At 45.6% G+C, this 14651-nt stretch overlaps 1 protein-coding gene across 2 annotated transcripts; it reads left to right on the top strand.

The window, feature by feature from the left end:
- Positions 1 to 2430: 2430 nt before the first annotated feature.
- LOC123166441 (uncharacterized) lies at positions 2431 to 4688 on the top strand. Of its 2 annotated transcripts, XM_044584244.1 has the most exons (4): positions 2431 to 2692; positions 3952 to 4050; positions 4197 to 4358; positions 4458 to 4688. In XM_044584244.1, the coding sequence occupies exons 2-3, from the start codon at positions 3957 to 3959 to the stop codon at positions 4340 to 4342; spliced, it is 240 nt and encodes a 79-aa protein (XP_044440179.1). In that variant the 5' UTR covers positions 2431 to 2692; positions 3952 to 3956; the 3' UTR covers positions 4343 to 4358; positions 4458 to 4688. The 2 variants fall into 2 exon arrangements, with proteins under 2 accessions (XP_044440179.1, XP_044440180.1); XM_044584245.1 differs by lacking the exon at positions 2431 to 2692 and having other exon boundaries at positions 3950 to 4050.
- Positions 4689 to 14651: the final 9963 nt, after the last annotated feature.

Below are 14651 nucleotides of genomic sequence, written 5' to 3'. Positions count from 1 at the left end.
AATGTTGAGCAATGTCCGCCGTTCAGATCCTACGTAAAAACTGCAGCTTGCCTGACCGCTTGCTGGACGTGTACTACACTTTTTTGTTGTCTAGAAAGACAACCCTGTGGATTTTATTTGTAATTTGTTTGCCATACTTTTGCGAGTGGCCCAGGATATCAAATGTTGTGTGCGTTGCCCATGGTGAGAGTAGTGCCATTGAATTTGATTACTGCCACATATCCATTGTGCAATGTGGAGGACCCTGATAATGTGATTTTGCTTATGCTCTTCTTACTACTTGATTCATGTGCATTTACTCGCGAAATGGGATATGCTTTGCATTGGCCTACGTTTTAAGCCTCTGCACTAAATCATTTCGTAACTTTGGTTTGCCTCTGTTGGATGAGGGCAATTTCAGATCATAATAACAACTACATGTGCAATCCGCATTCTGCAATAAGCACCAGTGAATCTAGTCTAACGACGCCTCACACAAAGCATCACCACCTCCTGTTGAATAATTCAAGGAGCAGGGCAAGGACAGATTGAAAGGTAGATCAAGGAGGCCAGGATGATCGAAGTTGACAAGTTGCTTGCAATACAAGAGTTCCAGGCTTCCAGCTGAATATTTATCATATCTTGTGTTTGATTATACTAGTGAGAAATATGGAGACAGTGAAAGAGGAAGCATCTGCGTTGCACTAACCGGATCGAGGATCTCGTCGGTGCGGACCTTACACGCGCCGGAGATGAGGCTCGCCGTCTGCACGGGATGGCGATGGGGACTTGGCGAGGGGAGATTCGGGGGCCGGAGGAGGAGCCCCGGTAGCGACACCGGCGAGTGGCGGCTGCCCGGCGACGGCGAGGTGTGGTGGTGGCGTTGGTTTTTTTGATGGTCTGCTTTTGTTTTGAGGTGTACCACCCAGCTAAATTAACTCGGAACAATGTCTGGGATACGAGCGATTTCAGGGGGGCTACTAAGCCACAGATGGCGCCCCAACTCTAAGGATAAAGCAGCTTTTGCTAGAGAATGAGCTTCTTCATTAGACTCTCTCATCTCGTGCTCCACCTTGGCATCTTCAAAAGACCACATACTTGTTTTGATGTCCCTTATAATCACGGAGCTTGGTCCTCTATACTCAATGTTCAGATCATTGACCAGTGACTTGCAATCTGTAACCACATGGACCTTCTTGATGTTCAGGTCCCCTGCCAGAGAAAAAGCTTCTCTTAGCGCCAAACCTTCTAGAATCTCTCTGGGTCATTCATTCCCTGTATTACCATGGCCGAAGCTCCCACAAAGATGCCTTCGTGACTCCGGCAGATAGTTGCCAGAGCACCCCTAGAATCTTGCCGTAGGACTGCTGCGTCAACATGAATTTTATGATAGTTCTCCGCAGGTGGCGACCACTTCTTACACCTATGAACACATCCTGGCATCCTCTTCAGTTTCCTGCTGGGGATCAGCGACATGTCATCTAAATATTTGTTGATAAAACACAAAGTGGCCATTGGGGACTGATAGATTTCCTCCTGAATCGCCCTCCTTCTGACCCACCAAATAGACCATAATGCCACAAGCAGGGATATAAATTCAGTTTCTTTCATCATCTCCTTCATCTCCAGCAACCACATCTTTGCATCAGCCGATCTACACTGGATGATCATATCAACCAAATCTTCATCCAGTAATGTCCATATGCACTTGGACATATTGCACTCAATGAGCGCATGCCTCCAGCTGTCCTCAGCACCCTTGCATATTGGACATATGCTTGTGTCGGACATGTTCCTATGACAGCGAACAGCTTCAGTAGGGATCGAATTTCGTGCCAATCGCCATGCGAAGTTCTTGATCTTCCCCGGCATCTCCAGTTTCCACAAGGTTTCCCACCCCTTGCGAACAGCCTGTGTGTCCGACTGTGCCGATCTATGATCCAGCCAATCCTCTCTTCTTCTCTTTGTTTCGACTAACATTCTGTAAACTGACCGAACTGAGCATTCACCATTCCTCGCGTAATGCCATGCCCGCTGATCCTCTGTATTGCGCATGCTTAGTGGAATGTTCAGAATAATATCAATATCCGGTTGTTGTAGGTGTTCCTTCAGGAGATCATGGTCCCATGATCTGTTGTCTGCTCTAATCAGATCGGCGACCACCATAGGAGGTTCAGCCGATTGTGGATGGAGAGCTCTCAGCATGTGATCCCGAGGTAGCCAATTATCATCCCATATACTTGTTGATCGCCCGTTGCCAATTCGCTTGATAAGACCCTGTTTTAGGACCAAAGCACCTTCGCAAATTCCTCTCCATACTTGTGATGGGTATGATCCCAACTCGGCATGAAGAATATCACTGTTTGGATAGTAGACTGCTTTTAGAACTCGGGCACTTAGAGAATTTTCGTCTTTGACCAAACGCCAAGCCTGCTTGGCGAGCATTGCTAGGTTGAACAGTTGGTGGTCTGCTCGGCGCTGGCCAGAGGCTTCTACGGCCCCATAATTTAGAGCCCGAGACGGCCCAAGTAGACATCCCTCACAGGCCCACGTTTCGAGCCCAAGGTGGCCCAGCTACACCGCCCCCTTCTTCTTCCCAACCTCACACGTCTGGCAAGCGCATTCCAGAATCTTTCTCCCCTCTCGCTCTCTCCACCAAGAACAGCAAGACCTCGACCTCGGAGCACCAAGGAATCCGCCGCCGCCCGGCAAGGTAACCCCTCCCTCCTCCCGCCCTCCTTCTTCCCAGCTAGGTAGCTCCGTCCGCGCGCGCCGAATCTGCAGCATCAAGCTGCTTGCTTTGCTTCCCCGCTATGGATCTGGCAGCAGCGACCCTGTTTTTTTCCTCCCGTCCTTAGCTTCGGCGAGCTGGATCTCTGGGATTAGGAGCTCCGGAAGTCGGGAGACCAGCTTAGGTTTTGCTCTCGCGGGCGGAGACCCCGTCTGGATCGCGCGCGCCGGCTTCCCGTCGGCGGGGAAAAGGCTCGCGGCGTGCGCGTGTGTGCGCCCCGTGCTGCAGCTGTAGGTCGCGCCGCGTGCTGCTGCTTGTGCTCGGGTTTCTGGCTCGGCAACAGCAGATCCAGAGTAGGTTTCGCGTAGCGCGTGCCCCAGGATGGGGAGAGGGGGAGAGATGAGCCAAACTGGTGCCTTGACTTTTGTGAAGTGGGTTGGGTTGGTGCGTTGCTCCTGCCTGCTGTACGAGGGGCACTGTTGCTGGATCTTGACCGGAGCAGCGTGCAGCTGCATAGCTCCGTAGTTTCCAACTGATGGATGAGGGTGAGATGTTTCTGTCTACGCTGGTCTTCTCCCCCGGCCGGGTTCAAGTGCTGAATGCGTCCCCGGTCTTGCTATAAACTGCTCTCAAGTGAATCCTGTCTCTGCGATACAAGAAATGCCTCTCATTTTTGCCTGTTACAATGAGAACAGCGAGCAGGTAGCCATGTGTTGCTAGTTTGTTGGTTTGGTCTACCATGTTTTCTGCAAGTGCCTCAGTCCTGCAACTGAATGAGCCTAGTTTTAGGTTAGGTCACATTTCCGTGTTATCAGTGACTCATTAGGGTTATGGAGAGCAAGATAACTTCCCAACTCGCTTGGGGATTGTTTGCATTTGGGTTCAGTTTTTGTTAATGTGTGAAAGATAAAAGCCGGAGGGATTTTGCGCATGTTCCTATCGTCAAGGACGAATTTGTATACTGAAATGAGCATGGGAAATGCCCATATATAATTATGATGTATGAAGTATATTAACAGAGAACAGCTTTGCCTCATTATTTGCACGGTACTACTATGGTAAAACATCACTTTGGTCATCTGAAGCCTGAAGGGCCTACCGACGGATGTAGTTGGTAGAACCTTCTCATTATTTGCAAATCTTTCATTCCAAGCTTGGCAACTTTGATGATTTAAACCTTGAACAACCTGTACAAGTTTCCTGCCTTCTGTTGCTAACTTTCTGTGTACTCAACTGTGCAGCTCCAATGGCTGGCAAGTACATCGTCGCCGGCCTCGTCGGCTCCTGTGTCATCTCGTACGCTTGTGACTACATCGTTTCTCAGAAGAAGATCTTCGGTGGTACGTTGTGTGTCCTGTCTCTATAGTTCCTGTTGTGAATTCACAGCATAGTCAGCATCACACTCTGGTGCTTCCAAAAAAAAAGTGTTCAAAAACCATTTCTGTTTGTGTTAATTATTCTTACCATGCTGTTACTCCTTGATCAGGCACCATCCCAGGGACTGTGTCCGACAAGGAGTGGTTGAAGGCGACGGAGCAGAGGTTCCAGGCCTGGCCCCGGGTCGCTGGGCCGCCGGTCATCATGAACCCCATCAGCCGCCAGAACTTCATCGTCAAGGACCTCAACCCCTGAGGCTCAAGACCTTAAGGTAGAGCAGCCATCTAGACTGAACTCGCTGCCCGCTAAACCTCGTCTCCGCACCATTTTTCATGGCACTGATTCTAGATCTTCCACGCGTTCGTTTCAGGATTGCGGTCGGTTCGAACCTTTACCCTGATGGCGATGCCTGTTGCTAAATCTACCTATATGTGCTGGCTTTACTCTCGAGGCTATTTGGTCTGTCTCAATAATTAAATCAACACTATTGTGTAGGGCACCGTGGTTATATTTCTTCTGAAGAACAGAAGAGAACCTGAAGCATATTTGCTTTGGACTTTTTGTCATCTTTCGTTTGCATAAACATATGTTTACTTTTCAATTTGTGCTTGTCGGAGCATTGGAGTATGTGCCTTGCAAATTCAGACCCTTTCCCTAACTCCAGACTAGGATCCAGATGGCCTTGTTCTCGAGAGGTTTCTTTTGAGTAATGCTTATTGCTTGTGTTGGTAAACTCTTTTTTGTTCAAAGATTCGGTAAAAAAAATTGCCAGAGGAAAAACGCCAGGGAGATTGAATTGCTAACTCTGGCCTGGTTAGTTTTTGCATTGGTGTTGATCCGTGATTGGTTGGCAGTTTTTGCCGTTGATGATGGAGGTTCAGGTGCAGTTCCTGGCCTGAAACTTTTTTCTAACACAGTGCAGTTCCTGGCCTGAAACATTTTTTAAAACAGTACAGACGCAGATATCCTACCCCCGTGAGCACCTTGGAGAGACTGAGTTGGCACATCATCTTGAGATTTTTCATAGTCGTAGTCAACAGGAACGTCTATTATCACAGCTTAGTTCGTGGCTTGATTTTTTTAAAATGAAATTAGTATTGATGCGAGTTGTCAGCGGTACATGTAAACGATCTGTTCTCCGCTTGAATTTTTTTTAAATGAAATTAGTATTGATGTGAGTTGTCAGCGGTACATGTAAAAGATCTGTAATCTACTGTATCACTAAGCTCTCTAGGGGTGGAAACGCTTAGGTTGGATTACATGCACCATGTTGCGGAGCTGTATTCAAAAGCTTGCAGCAAGATCTGTAATCTACTGTATTACTAAGCTCCCTGGGGGTGGAAACACTCAGGTTGGTTTGACAGCCGAATACCTGCACTATGGATTGACAGCTGAATACCTGCACCGCGGGCATCAATATTCTGGTGGTTGTATTAGATTTTCAGCCAAATAGCTCCACCATGTTGCGGAGCTGTAGTCAAAAGCTTAGGCAAACTGGTCAGTGGTTCTGAAGTCTACATGCCCATCAGAAACAACTAGGGGAGAAGAAATTTAAAAGAGTGCAAGTTCTGCTCTGCTATCTCCTTAAATATCTGAAACATTCACCAGTAGGTTGGATCTTGCTACATTGGTTTTTCCAAGTTATTATGTTACCTCTTCTGTTATGTACTATGAACTAAATTTTGGTTTGTGACAACAGAACAAGATTGTAGATAATAAGTTACTGTTATACTGTGGATTTTATTTTCATTTATTGGCCTGTTAAGTGGCAGGATGTCATTATAAAGAAATATAATGATAATCCTAAAAACAGATATAATGGCAAGAAGAAAACGGCGCGGCAAAGTCGAAAGCTCACATGTGGGCATGTGACGTGTTTAGGCCGCATGAAATAAATAAATAAAAATGCATTGTTTATCTGATGCCTTACTCAGCTATGTGATGAAATTGCAAAACAAACTTGTGGAAAGAGGGAAGATGGATCAATCTTGTTGATGCATCAGCAGGCCCAAGCGTCACTCGGCAGAAAGAATGAGAGGTGCATCAACATTGCTCTGCGATGTGCAAAAGAGAGAGAATGCAGCTGAATGACCGGCAAATGTTGGATACTATTTCAGTGCTGAGAAACAAGACTATGATCCGAACACACCATAAGCACTAAAATGCATTTCAACCAGTAATGGAGAGAAATACACCCACAGTTAGTCATTTAGTGATAAATTTTATGACTATATCTATCACATAAAGACTTGGATGCTACATGAGCCTAAGCACCCAATGAATTTCAGTCCTACTATAGCTTTTCATTGTGTTGTCATATGGATTTTGCATTTTCCATATGCTAAGGTTTTTTCTTCCTCTAAATCATGGAGAATTGGAACATGTTCTGTAAAGTGGACGGAGCCAATCAAACAATAGCGACAACATCGGTTTTAAGGTCACATTGCTCGCCAAAGGGCTGCTTGTGCTTCTTCTTGTGGTTTTTCATGCGGCCTCAAAAAAAACTAGCTCGGTGAGGCCATGTGGTATAACGTAGAACTTTCCTGATGTCTCGTATTTCTAAGTATTACTAATTCAAGAACTTTACACGATACCAGAAGTTTGTCGAATGTTCTCCATGGGCGAAGGAAGAATGGGGCTTATGATGCCTATTTAGGCGAATAGTACAACAATGAGAGGGGTTGGCTTGCCCTTCATTTCCGTAGATTTCATGGAAGCATGGAAGAACTTACTACTATTTATTGTACATCACGTGTGTGAGTTATCAGTGTATCTTCGTGATCCTCTTCCGTGTTTTATGATTATTTTTATTTGTGCCAATAGGCCGGTGCATATAGTACCTTTGTGTTGGGGAACGTAGTAATTTTAAAAAAAAATCCTACGCACTCGCAAGATCATGGTGATGCATAACAACGAGAGGGGAGAATGTTGTCCATGTCCCCTCGTAGACCGAAAGCGGAAGCGTTAGCACAACGCGGTTGATGTAGTCGTACGTCTTCACGATCCACCGATCCAAGTACCGAACGTACGGCACCTCCGAGTTCAGCACACGTTCAGCTCGACGACGTCCCGCGAACTCCGATCCAGCAGAGCTTCACGGGAGAGTTTCGTCAGCACGACGGCGTGATGACGGTGATGATGTTGCTACCGACGCAGGGCTTCGCCTAAGCACCGCTACGATATGACCGAGGTGGAATATGGTGGAGGGGGGCACCGCACACGGCTGGAATAGATCAACAGATCAACTTGTGTGTTCTAGGGTGCCCCCTGCCCCCGTATATAAAGGAGCAAGGGGGGAGGTGGCCGGCCAGGAGGAGGGCGCGCCAAGGACCGGGAGTAGGACTCCTCCTTTTCCTTGTTGGAGTAGGAGAGGGAAGGAAGGGAGAGAGGAGGAGAAGGAAAAAGGGGGGCGCCGCTCCCCCCCTCCTTGTCCAATTCGGACTAGAGGGGGAGGGGGCGCGCGGCTGCCCTGGCCGCCTCTCCTCTTCTCCCACTAAGGCCCATAAGGCCCAATTAACTCCCCGGGGGGTTCCGGTAACCCCTCGGTACTCCGGTTTTCTTTGAAACCACTCGGAACACTTCCGGTGTCCGAATATAGTCGTCCAATATATCGATCTTTACGTATCGACCATTTCGAGACTCCTCGTCATGTCCGTGATCATATCCGGGACTCCGAACTATCTTCGGTACATCAAAACACAAAAACTCATAATACCGATCGTCACCGAACTTTAAGCGTGCGGACCCTACGGGTTCGAGAACTATGTAGACATGACTGAGACACGTCTCCGGTCAATAACCAATAGCGGAACCTGGATGCTCATATTGGCTCCTACATATTCTACGAAGATCTTTATCGGTCAAACCGCATAACAACATACGTTGTTCCCTTTGTCATCGGTATGTTACTTGCCCGAGATTCGATCGTTGGTATCTCAATACCTAGTTCAATCTCGTTACCGGCAAGTCTCTTTACTCGTTCCATAATGCATCATCCCGCAACTAACTCATTAGTCACATTGCTTGCAAGGCTTATAGTGATGTGCATCACCGAGAGGGCCCAGAGATACCTCTCCGACAATCGGAGTGACAAATCCTAATCTCGAAATATGCCAACTCAGCAAGTACCTTCGGAGACACCTGTAGAGCACCTTTATAATCACCCAGTTACGTTGTGACGTTTGGTAGCACACAAAGTGTTCCTCCGGTAAACGGGAGTTGCATAATCTCATAGTCATAGGAACATGTATAAGTCATGAAGAAAGCAATAGCAACATACTAAATGATCAAGTGCTAAGCTAACGGAATGGGTCAAGTCAATCATATCATTCTCCTAATGATGTGATCTCGTTAATCAAATGACAACTCATGTCCATGGCTAGGAAACTTAACCATCTTCGATTAACGAGCTAGTCAAGTAGAGGCATACTAGTGACACTATGTTTGTCTATGTATTCACACATGTATTATGTTTCCGGTTAATACAATTCTAGCATGAATAATAAACATTTGTCATGATATGAGGAAATAAATAATAACTTTATTATTGCTTCTAGGGCATATTTCCTTCAGTCTCTCACTTGCACTAGAGTCAATAATCTAGATTACACAGTAATGATTCTAACACCCATGGAGTTTTGGTGCTGATCACGTTTTGCTCGTGGAAGAGGCTTAGTCAACGGGTCTGCAACATTCAGATCCGTATGTATCTTGCAAATCTCTATGTCTCCCACCCGGACTTGGTCCCAGATGGAATTGAAGCGTCTCTTGATGTGCTTGGTCCTCTTGTGAAATCTGAATTCCTTTGCCAAGGCAATTGCACCAGTATTGTCACAAAAGATTTTCATTGGACCCGATGCACTAGGTATGACACCTAGATCGGATATGAACTCCTTCATCCAGACTCCTTCATTTGCTGCTTCCGAAGCAGCTATGTACTCCGCTTCACACGTAGATCCCGCCATGACGCTTTGTTTAGAACTGCACCAACTGACAGCTCCACCGTTCAATGTAAACACATATTCGGTTTGCGATTCAGAATCGTCCAGATCAGTGTCAAAGCTTGCATCGACGTAACCATTTACGACTAGCTCTTTGTCACCTCCATAAACGAGAAACATATCCTTAGTCCTTTTCAGGTATTTCAGGATGTTCTTGACCGCTGTCCAGTGATCCACTCCTAGATTACTTTGGTACCTACCTGCTAGGCTAATAGCAAGACACACATCAGGTCTGCTACACAGCATTGCATACATGATAGAGCCTATGGCTGAAGCATAGGGAACATCTTTCATTTTCTCTCTATCTTCTGAAGTGGTCGGGCATTGAGTCTGACTCAACTTCACACCTTGTAACACAGGCAAGAACCCTTTCTTTGCTTGATCCACTTTGAACTTCTTCAAAACTTTGTCAAGGTATGTGCTTTGTGAAAGTCCTATCAAGCGTCTTGATCTATCTCTATAGATCTTGATGCCTAATATGTAAGCAGCTTCATCGAGGTCTTTCATTGAAAAACTCTTATTCAAGTATCCTTTTATGCTATCCAGAAATTCTTTATCATTTCCAATCAGTAATATGTCATCTGTAGGAGATATGCCCTAGAGGCAATAATAAATGATATTATTTATCTCCGAGTTCATAACTATGTTTATGTTCCATGCTATAACTGCTATGGTTCTCGAGTATGCAATAACCACGAGGCTCGGAGGAAGACTCATATGCACGTGTGGAATAATAAACGGTAAAATGTATTCCTAGTCTGGCCTCTAAGACTAGCTCAAGTGTTGCATGATGGTTATGTTTTCCTGATCATGGGCATGTCTATGTCAGCAACCTTGAGGGCATAATGTTAAGAGAACATTTGTGTTGAATCGACCCGGCATGATGTTATGCTATGAGATTCATTCGTCACAAGTTTATTGGTACATAACACAGAGCTGGTTAACGTTTGCATGATTCCTTAGACCATGAGAGTATCGAGTTTCTTCATGCTTGCTTCATGAACTTTGGGGTTTGTTAAACGTCATCCGTAATTGGGTGGCTATTACGGCGGCTTACGGGTTCATGGAAAAGTGTGTCAAGTAACTTGATAGCTCAAGATTGGGATTTGCTCCTCCGACGATGGAGAGATATCTCTGGGCCCTCTCGGTGTTACGGTATCCATCATCGTCTGGCCAGACACTTTGTGATTTGATCACGGGGATGCCGGAACACGATAACGAGAAAAGAGAACAATACCGGTAACGAGGTAACTAGCATAGTGGACAAGTTGTTGATCCACGGGAATGCCAACATGTCTCACCTCGGGTATTTGTAACATATCGCGAAGCAACAGGAATAGCACACGGCAACTGGAGGTTCACTCGAATATTTATTCGTGTGGGTATAGGGGTCAATATGGGTGTCCACGGCTCCGATGTTGATCATCGGAAGGGGTTCCGGGTCATGTCTATACTTCACCGAACCTATAGGGTCACACACTTAAGGGTCATCTATCTGCTGAATACTAGACAGGGAGTCTGAGAGAAAATCACCGAAAAAGTTTCGGACACCGAAAAGTTTCGGACAGCGGAATCGTACCGCAGAGAGAGGTCATCGGATAAGTTTCGATGATACCGAAAAGTTGTTTCGGGATACACCATTAAGTCAAATTGGTTTCGGCACATGCCTGATAATTCTTGGAGGATGCCAGAATCATTCTGGAAGCTTTTTGGAATTTTCTGAGATAAAAACCGGAAATGTTCTGGAGCTGCCGGAGCCACATCAGATGCGTTTCGCAGATGAAAATCACTAAAACCGGAATTGTTTCGGAACGCGTTGAAAATCATTTTAGTGGGTACTGGAAATGTTCTTAGCCCACATAAATATTTTCAGTTCGATCAGACGCTGAAAAATGTCGTCGTGAATAGTGAAAATCAGCTTTATGGTTACTTTATGGAAAGCCACCTTTTGGGGCTTTGCTCCAAAAGATCTTGGGGATGACATGGATGGATAGGAGCCATTTTTTGGGCCCCTCATGAGGGTGTGGCCGGCCACATGGGGTATCCCCCCTTGGGGACCCTCTTGTTCCTTGGTTTTACTCCTAGGTCCTTGTGGAAGGACTTCATTCATGTGCATTTTGGGTTTTTTGTGAAACTACCCTACCCCCTTGGGATTTCCTATAAATAGAGGTGGAGGGGCAGCCCTCCACACTCATCCCTTGCTCTCATACACATGCCATGCATTATCTGGCTTCTTCTCTCCCTCCCACGAAAAGAGTTTCGTAGAGCCGTAAGGCTGTCTGGGTTCCGGCAGGAACTAGTTCTGGACGGCGAAGCCCTGCCGGATAGATGACACCGTATGTGTGCAACTCTGTAGAGAGATCGTAGTTTCGGTCTTAGTTCGTGAGTGCCTCCCGAAGGGCTGTCCGTGTGACCGTCCGAGTTTCGAAGGTCCTCCCGAAGGGCTGTCCGAGTGACCGTTCGAGTTTCGAAGGTCCTCCCGAAGGGCTGTCCGCGACACCGTCCGGGGGGCTGTTCGACCGCCTCCTGGAGGGCTGTCTGAGGAGCAGATGAGGGTATACATCCTCGCGGTTGGGAGGTTGTAAATCCTAGCTGCGGGGATCTGCACCGCCGATCGTCATCGACTCTACTTCCCGCTGCACTACGAGTCGGTAACGAAAAAGATCAAACCATGTATGCAGTCTCCATAGTGGTCCTGGGCTGGTGCGTAGGTCGGAAAATTTTTGTTTTCTGCTGCGTTCCCCTACATCATCCACATATAATATCAGAAATGCTACAAAGCTCCCACTCACTTTCTTGTAAATACAGACTTCTCCAAAAGTCTGCATAAAACCATATGCTTTGATCACACTATCAAAACGTTTATTCCAACTCTGAGAGGCTTGCACCAGTCCATAAATGGATCGCTGGAGTTTGCACACTTTGTTAGCTCCCTTTGGATCGACAAAACCTTCTGGTTGCATCATATACAACTCTTCTTCCAGAAATCCATTCAGGAATGCAGTTTTGACATCCATTTGCCAAATTTCATAATCATAAAATGCGGCAATTGCTAACCTGATTCGGACAGACTTAAGCATCGCTACGGGTGAGAAAGTCTCATCGTAGTCAATCCCTTGAACTTGTCGAAAACCTTTCGCAACAAGTCGAGCTTTACAGACAGTAACATTACCGTCAGCGTCAGTCTTCTTCTTGAAGATCCATTTATTGTCAATGGCTTGCCGATCATCGGGCAAGTCAACCAAAGTCCACACTTTGTTCTCATACATGGATCCCATCTCAGATTTCATGGCCTCAAGCCATTTTGCGGAATCTGGGCTCACCATCGCTTCTTCATAGTTCGTAGGTTCGCCTTGGTTAAGTAACATGACCTCCAGAATAGGATTACCGTACCACTCTGGTGCGGATCTTACTCTGGTTGACCTACGAGGTTCAATAGTAACTTGATCTGAAGTTTCATGATCAATATCATTAGCTTCCTCACTAATTGGTGTAGGTATCACAGGAACCGGTTTCTGTGATGAACTACTTTCCAATAAGGGAGCAGGTACAGTTACCTCATCAAGTTCTACTTTCCTCCCACTCACTTCTTTCGAGAGAAACTCCTTCTCTAGAAAGGATCCATTCTTAGCAACGAATGTCTTGCCTTCGGATCTGTGATAGAAGGTGTACCCAACAGTTTCCTTTGGGTATCCTATGAAGACACATTTCTTCGATTTGGGTTCGAGCTTATCAGGTTGAAGCTTTTTCACATAAGCATCGCAACCCCAAACTTTAAGAAACGACAACTTTGGTTTCTTGCCAAACCATAGTTCATAAGGCGTCATCTCAACAGATTTCGATGGTGCGCTATTTAACGTGAATGCAGTCGTCTCTAAAGTATAACCCCAAAACGATAGCGGTAAATCAGTAAGAGACATCATAGATCACACCATATCTAGTAAAGTACGATTACGACGTTCGGACACATCATTACGCTGTGGTGTTCCGGGTGGCGTGAGTTGCGAAACTATTCTGCATTGTTTCAAATGTAGACCAAACTCGTAACTCAAATATTCTCCTCCACGATCAGATCGTAGAAACTTTATTTTCTTATTATGATGATTTTCCACTTCACTCTGAAATTCTTTGAACTTTTCAAATGTTTCAGACTTATGTTCCATTAAGTAGATATACCCATATCTGCTCAAATCATCTGTGAAGGTGAGAAAATAACGATACCCGCCGCGAGCCTCAATATTCATCGGACCACATACATCAGTATGTATGATCTCCAACAAATTTGTTGCTCGCTCCATTGTTCCGGAGAACGGTGTTTTAGTCATCTTGCCCATAAGGCATGGTTCGCAAGTACCAAGTGATTCATAATCAAGTGATTCCAAAAGTCCATCAGTATGGAGTTTCTTCATGCGCTTTACACCAATATGACCCAAACGGCAATGCCACAAATAAGTTGCACTATCATTATCAACTCTGCATCTTTTGGCTTCAACATTATGAACATGTGTATCACTACTATCGAGATTCAACAAAAATAGACCAATCTTCAAGGGTGCATGACCATAAAAGATATTACTCATATAAATAGAACAACCATTATTCTCAGATTTAAATGAATAACTGTCTTGCATCAAACAAGATCCAGATATAATGTTCATGCTCAACACTGGCACCAAATAACAATTATTTAGGTCTAAAACTAATCCCGAAGGTAGATGTAGAGGTAGCGTGCCGACGGCGATCACATCGACTTTGGAACCATTTCCCACGCGCATCGTCACCTCGTCCTTAGCCAGTCTTCGCTTAATCCGTAGTCCCTGTTTCGAGTTGCAAATATTAGCAACATAACCAGTATCAAATACCCAGGTGCTACTGCGAGCTCTAGTGAGGTACAAATCAATAACATGTATATCACATATACCTTTGTTCACCTTGCCATCCTTCTTATCCGCCAAATACTTGGGGCAGTTCCGCTTCCAGTGTCCAGTCTGCTTGCAGTAGAAGCACTCAGTCTCAGGCTTAGGTCCAGACTTGGGTTTCTTCTCTTGAGCAGCAACTTGTTTGCTGTTCTTCTTAAAGTTCCCCTTCTTTTTCCCTTTGCCCTTTTTCTTGAAACTGGTGGTCTTGTTGACTATCAACACTTGATGCTCCTTCTTGATTTGTACCTCCGCAGCCTTTAGCATTGCGAAGAGCTCGGGAATTGTCTTATCCATCCCTTGCATGTTATAGTTCATCACGAAGCTCTTGTAGCTTGGTGGCAGTGATTGAAGAATTCTGTCAATGACAGTATCATCCGGAAGATTAACTTCCAGTTCTATCAAGTGATTGTTATACCCAGACATTTTGAGTATATGTTCACTGACAGAACTATTCTCCTCCATCTTGCAGCTATAGAACTTATTGGAGACTTCATATCTCTCAATCCGTGCATTTGCTTGAAATATTAACTTCAACTCCTGGAACATCTCATGTGCTCCATGACGTTCAAAACGTCGTTGAAGCCCCGGTTCTAAGCCGTAAAGCATGGCACACTGAACTATCGAGTAGTTATCAGCTTTGCTCTG

Source organism: Triticum aestivum, chromosome 7D, assembly GCF_018294505.1.
Source record: "Triticum aestivum cultivar Chinese Spring chromosome 7D, IWGSC CS RefSeq v2.1, whole genome shotgun sequence".
NCBI classification, from domain to species: Eukaryota; Viridiplantae; Streptophyta; class Magnoliopsida; order Poales; family Poaceae; genus Triticum; species Triticum aestivum.
The sequence above is the reverse complement of the archived record's forward strand: the minus strand, read 5'-3'. Positions and strand labels throughout refer to the sequence as shown.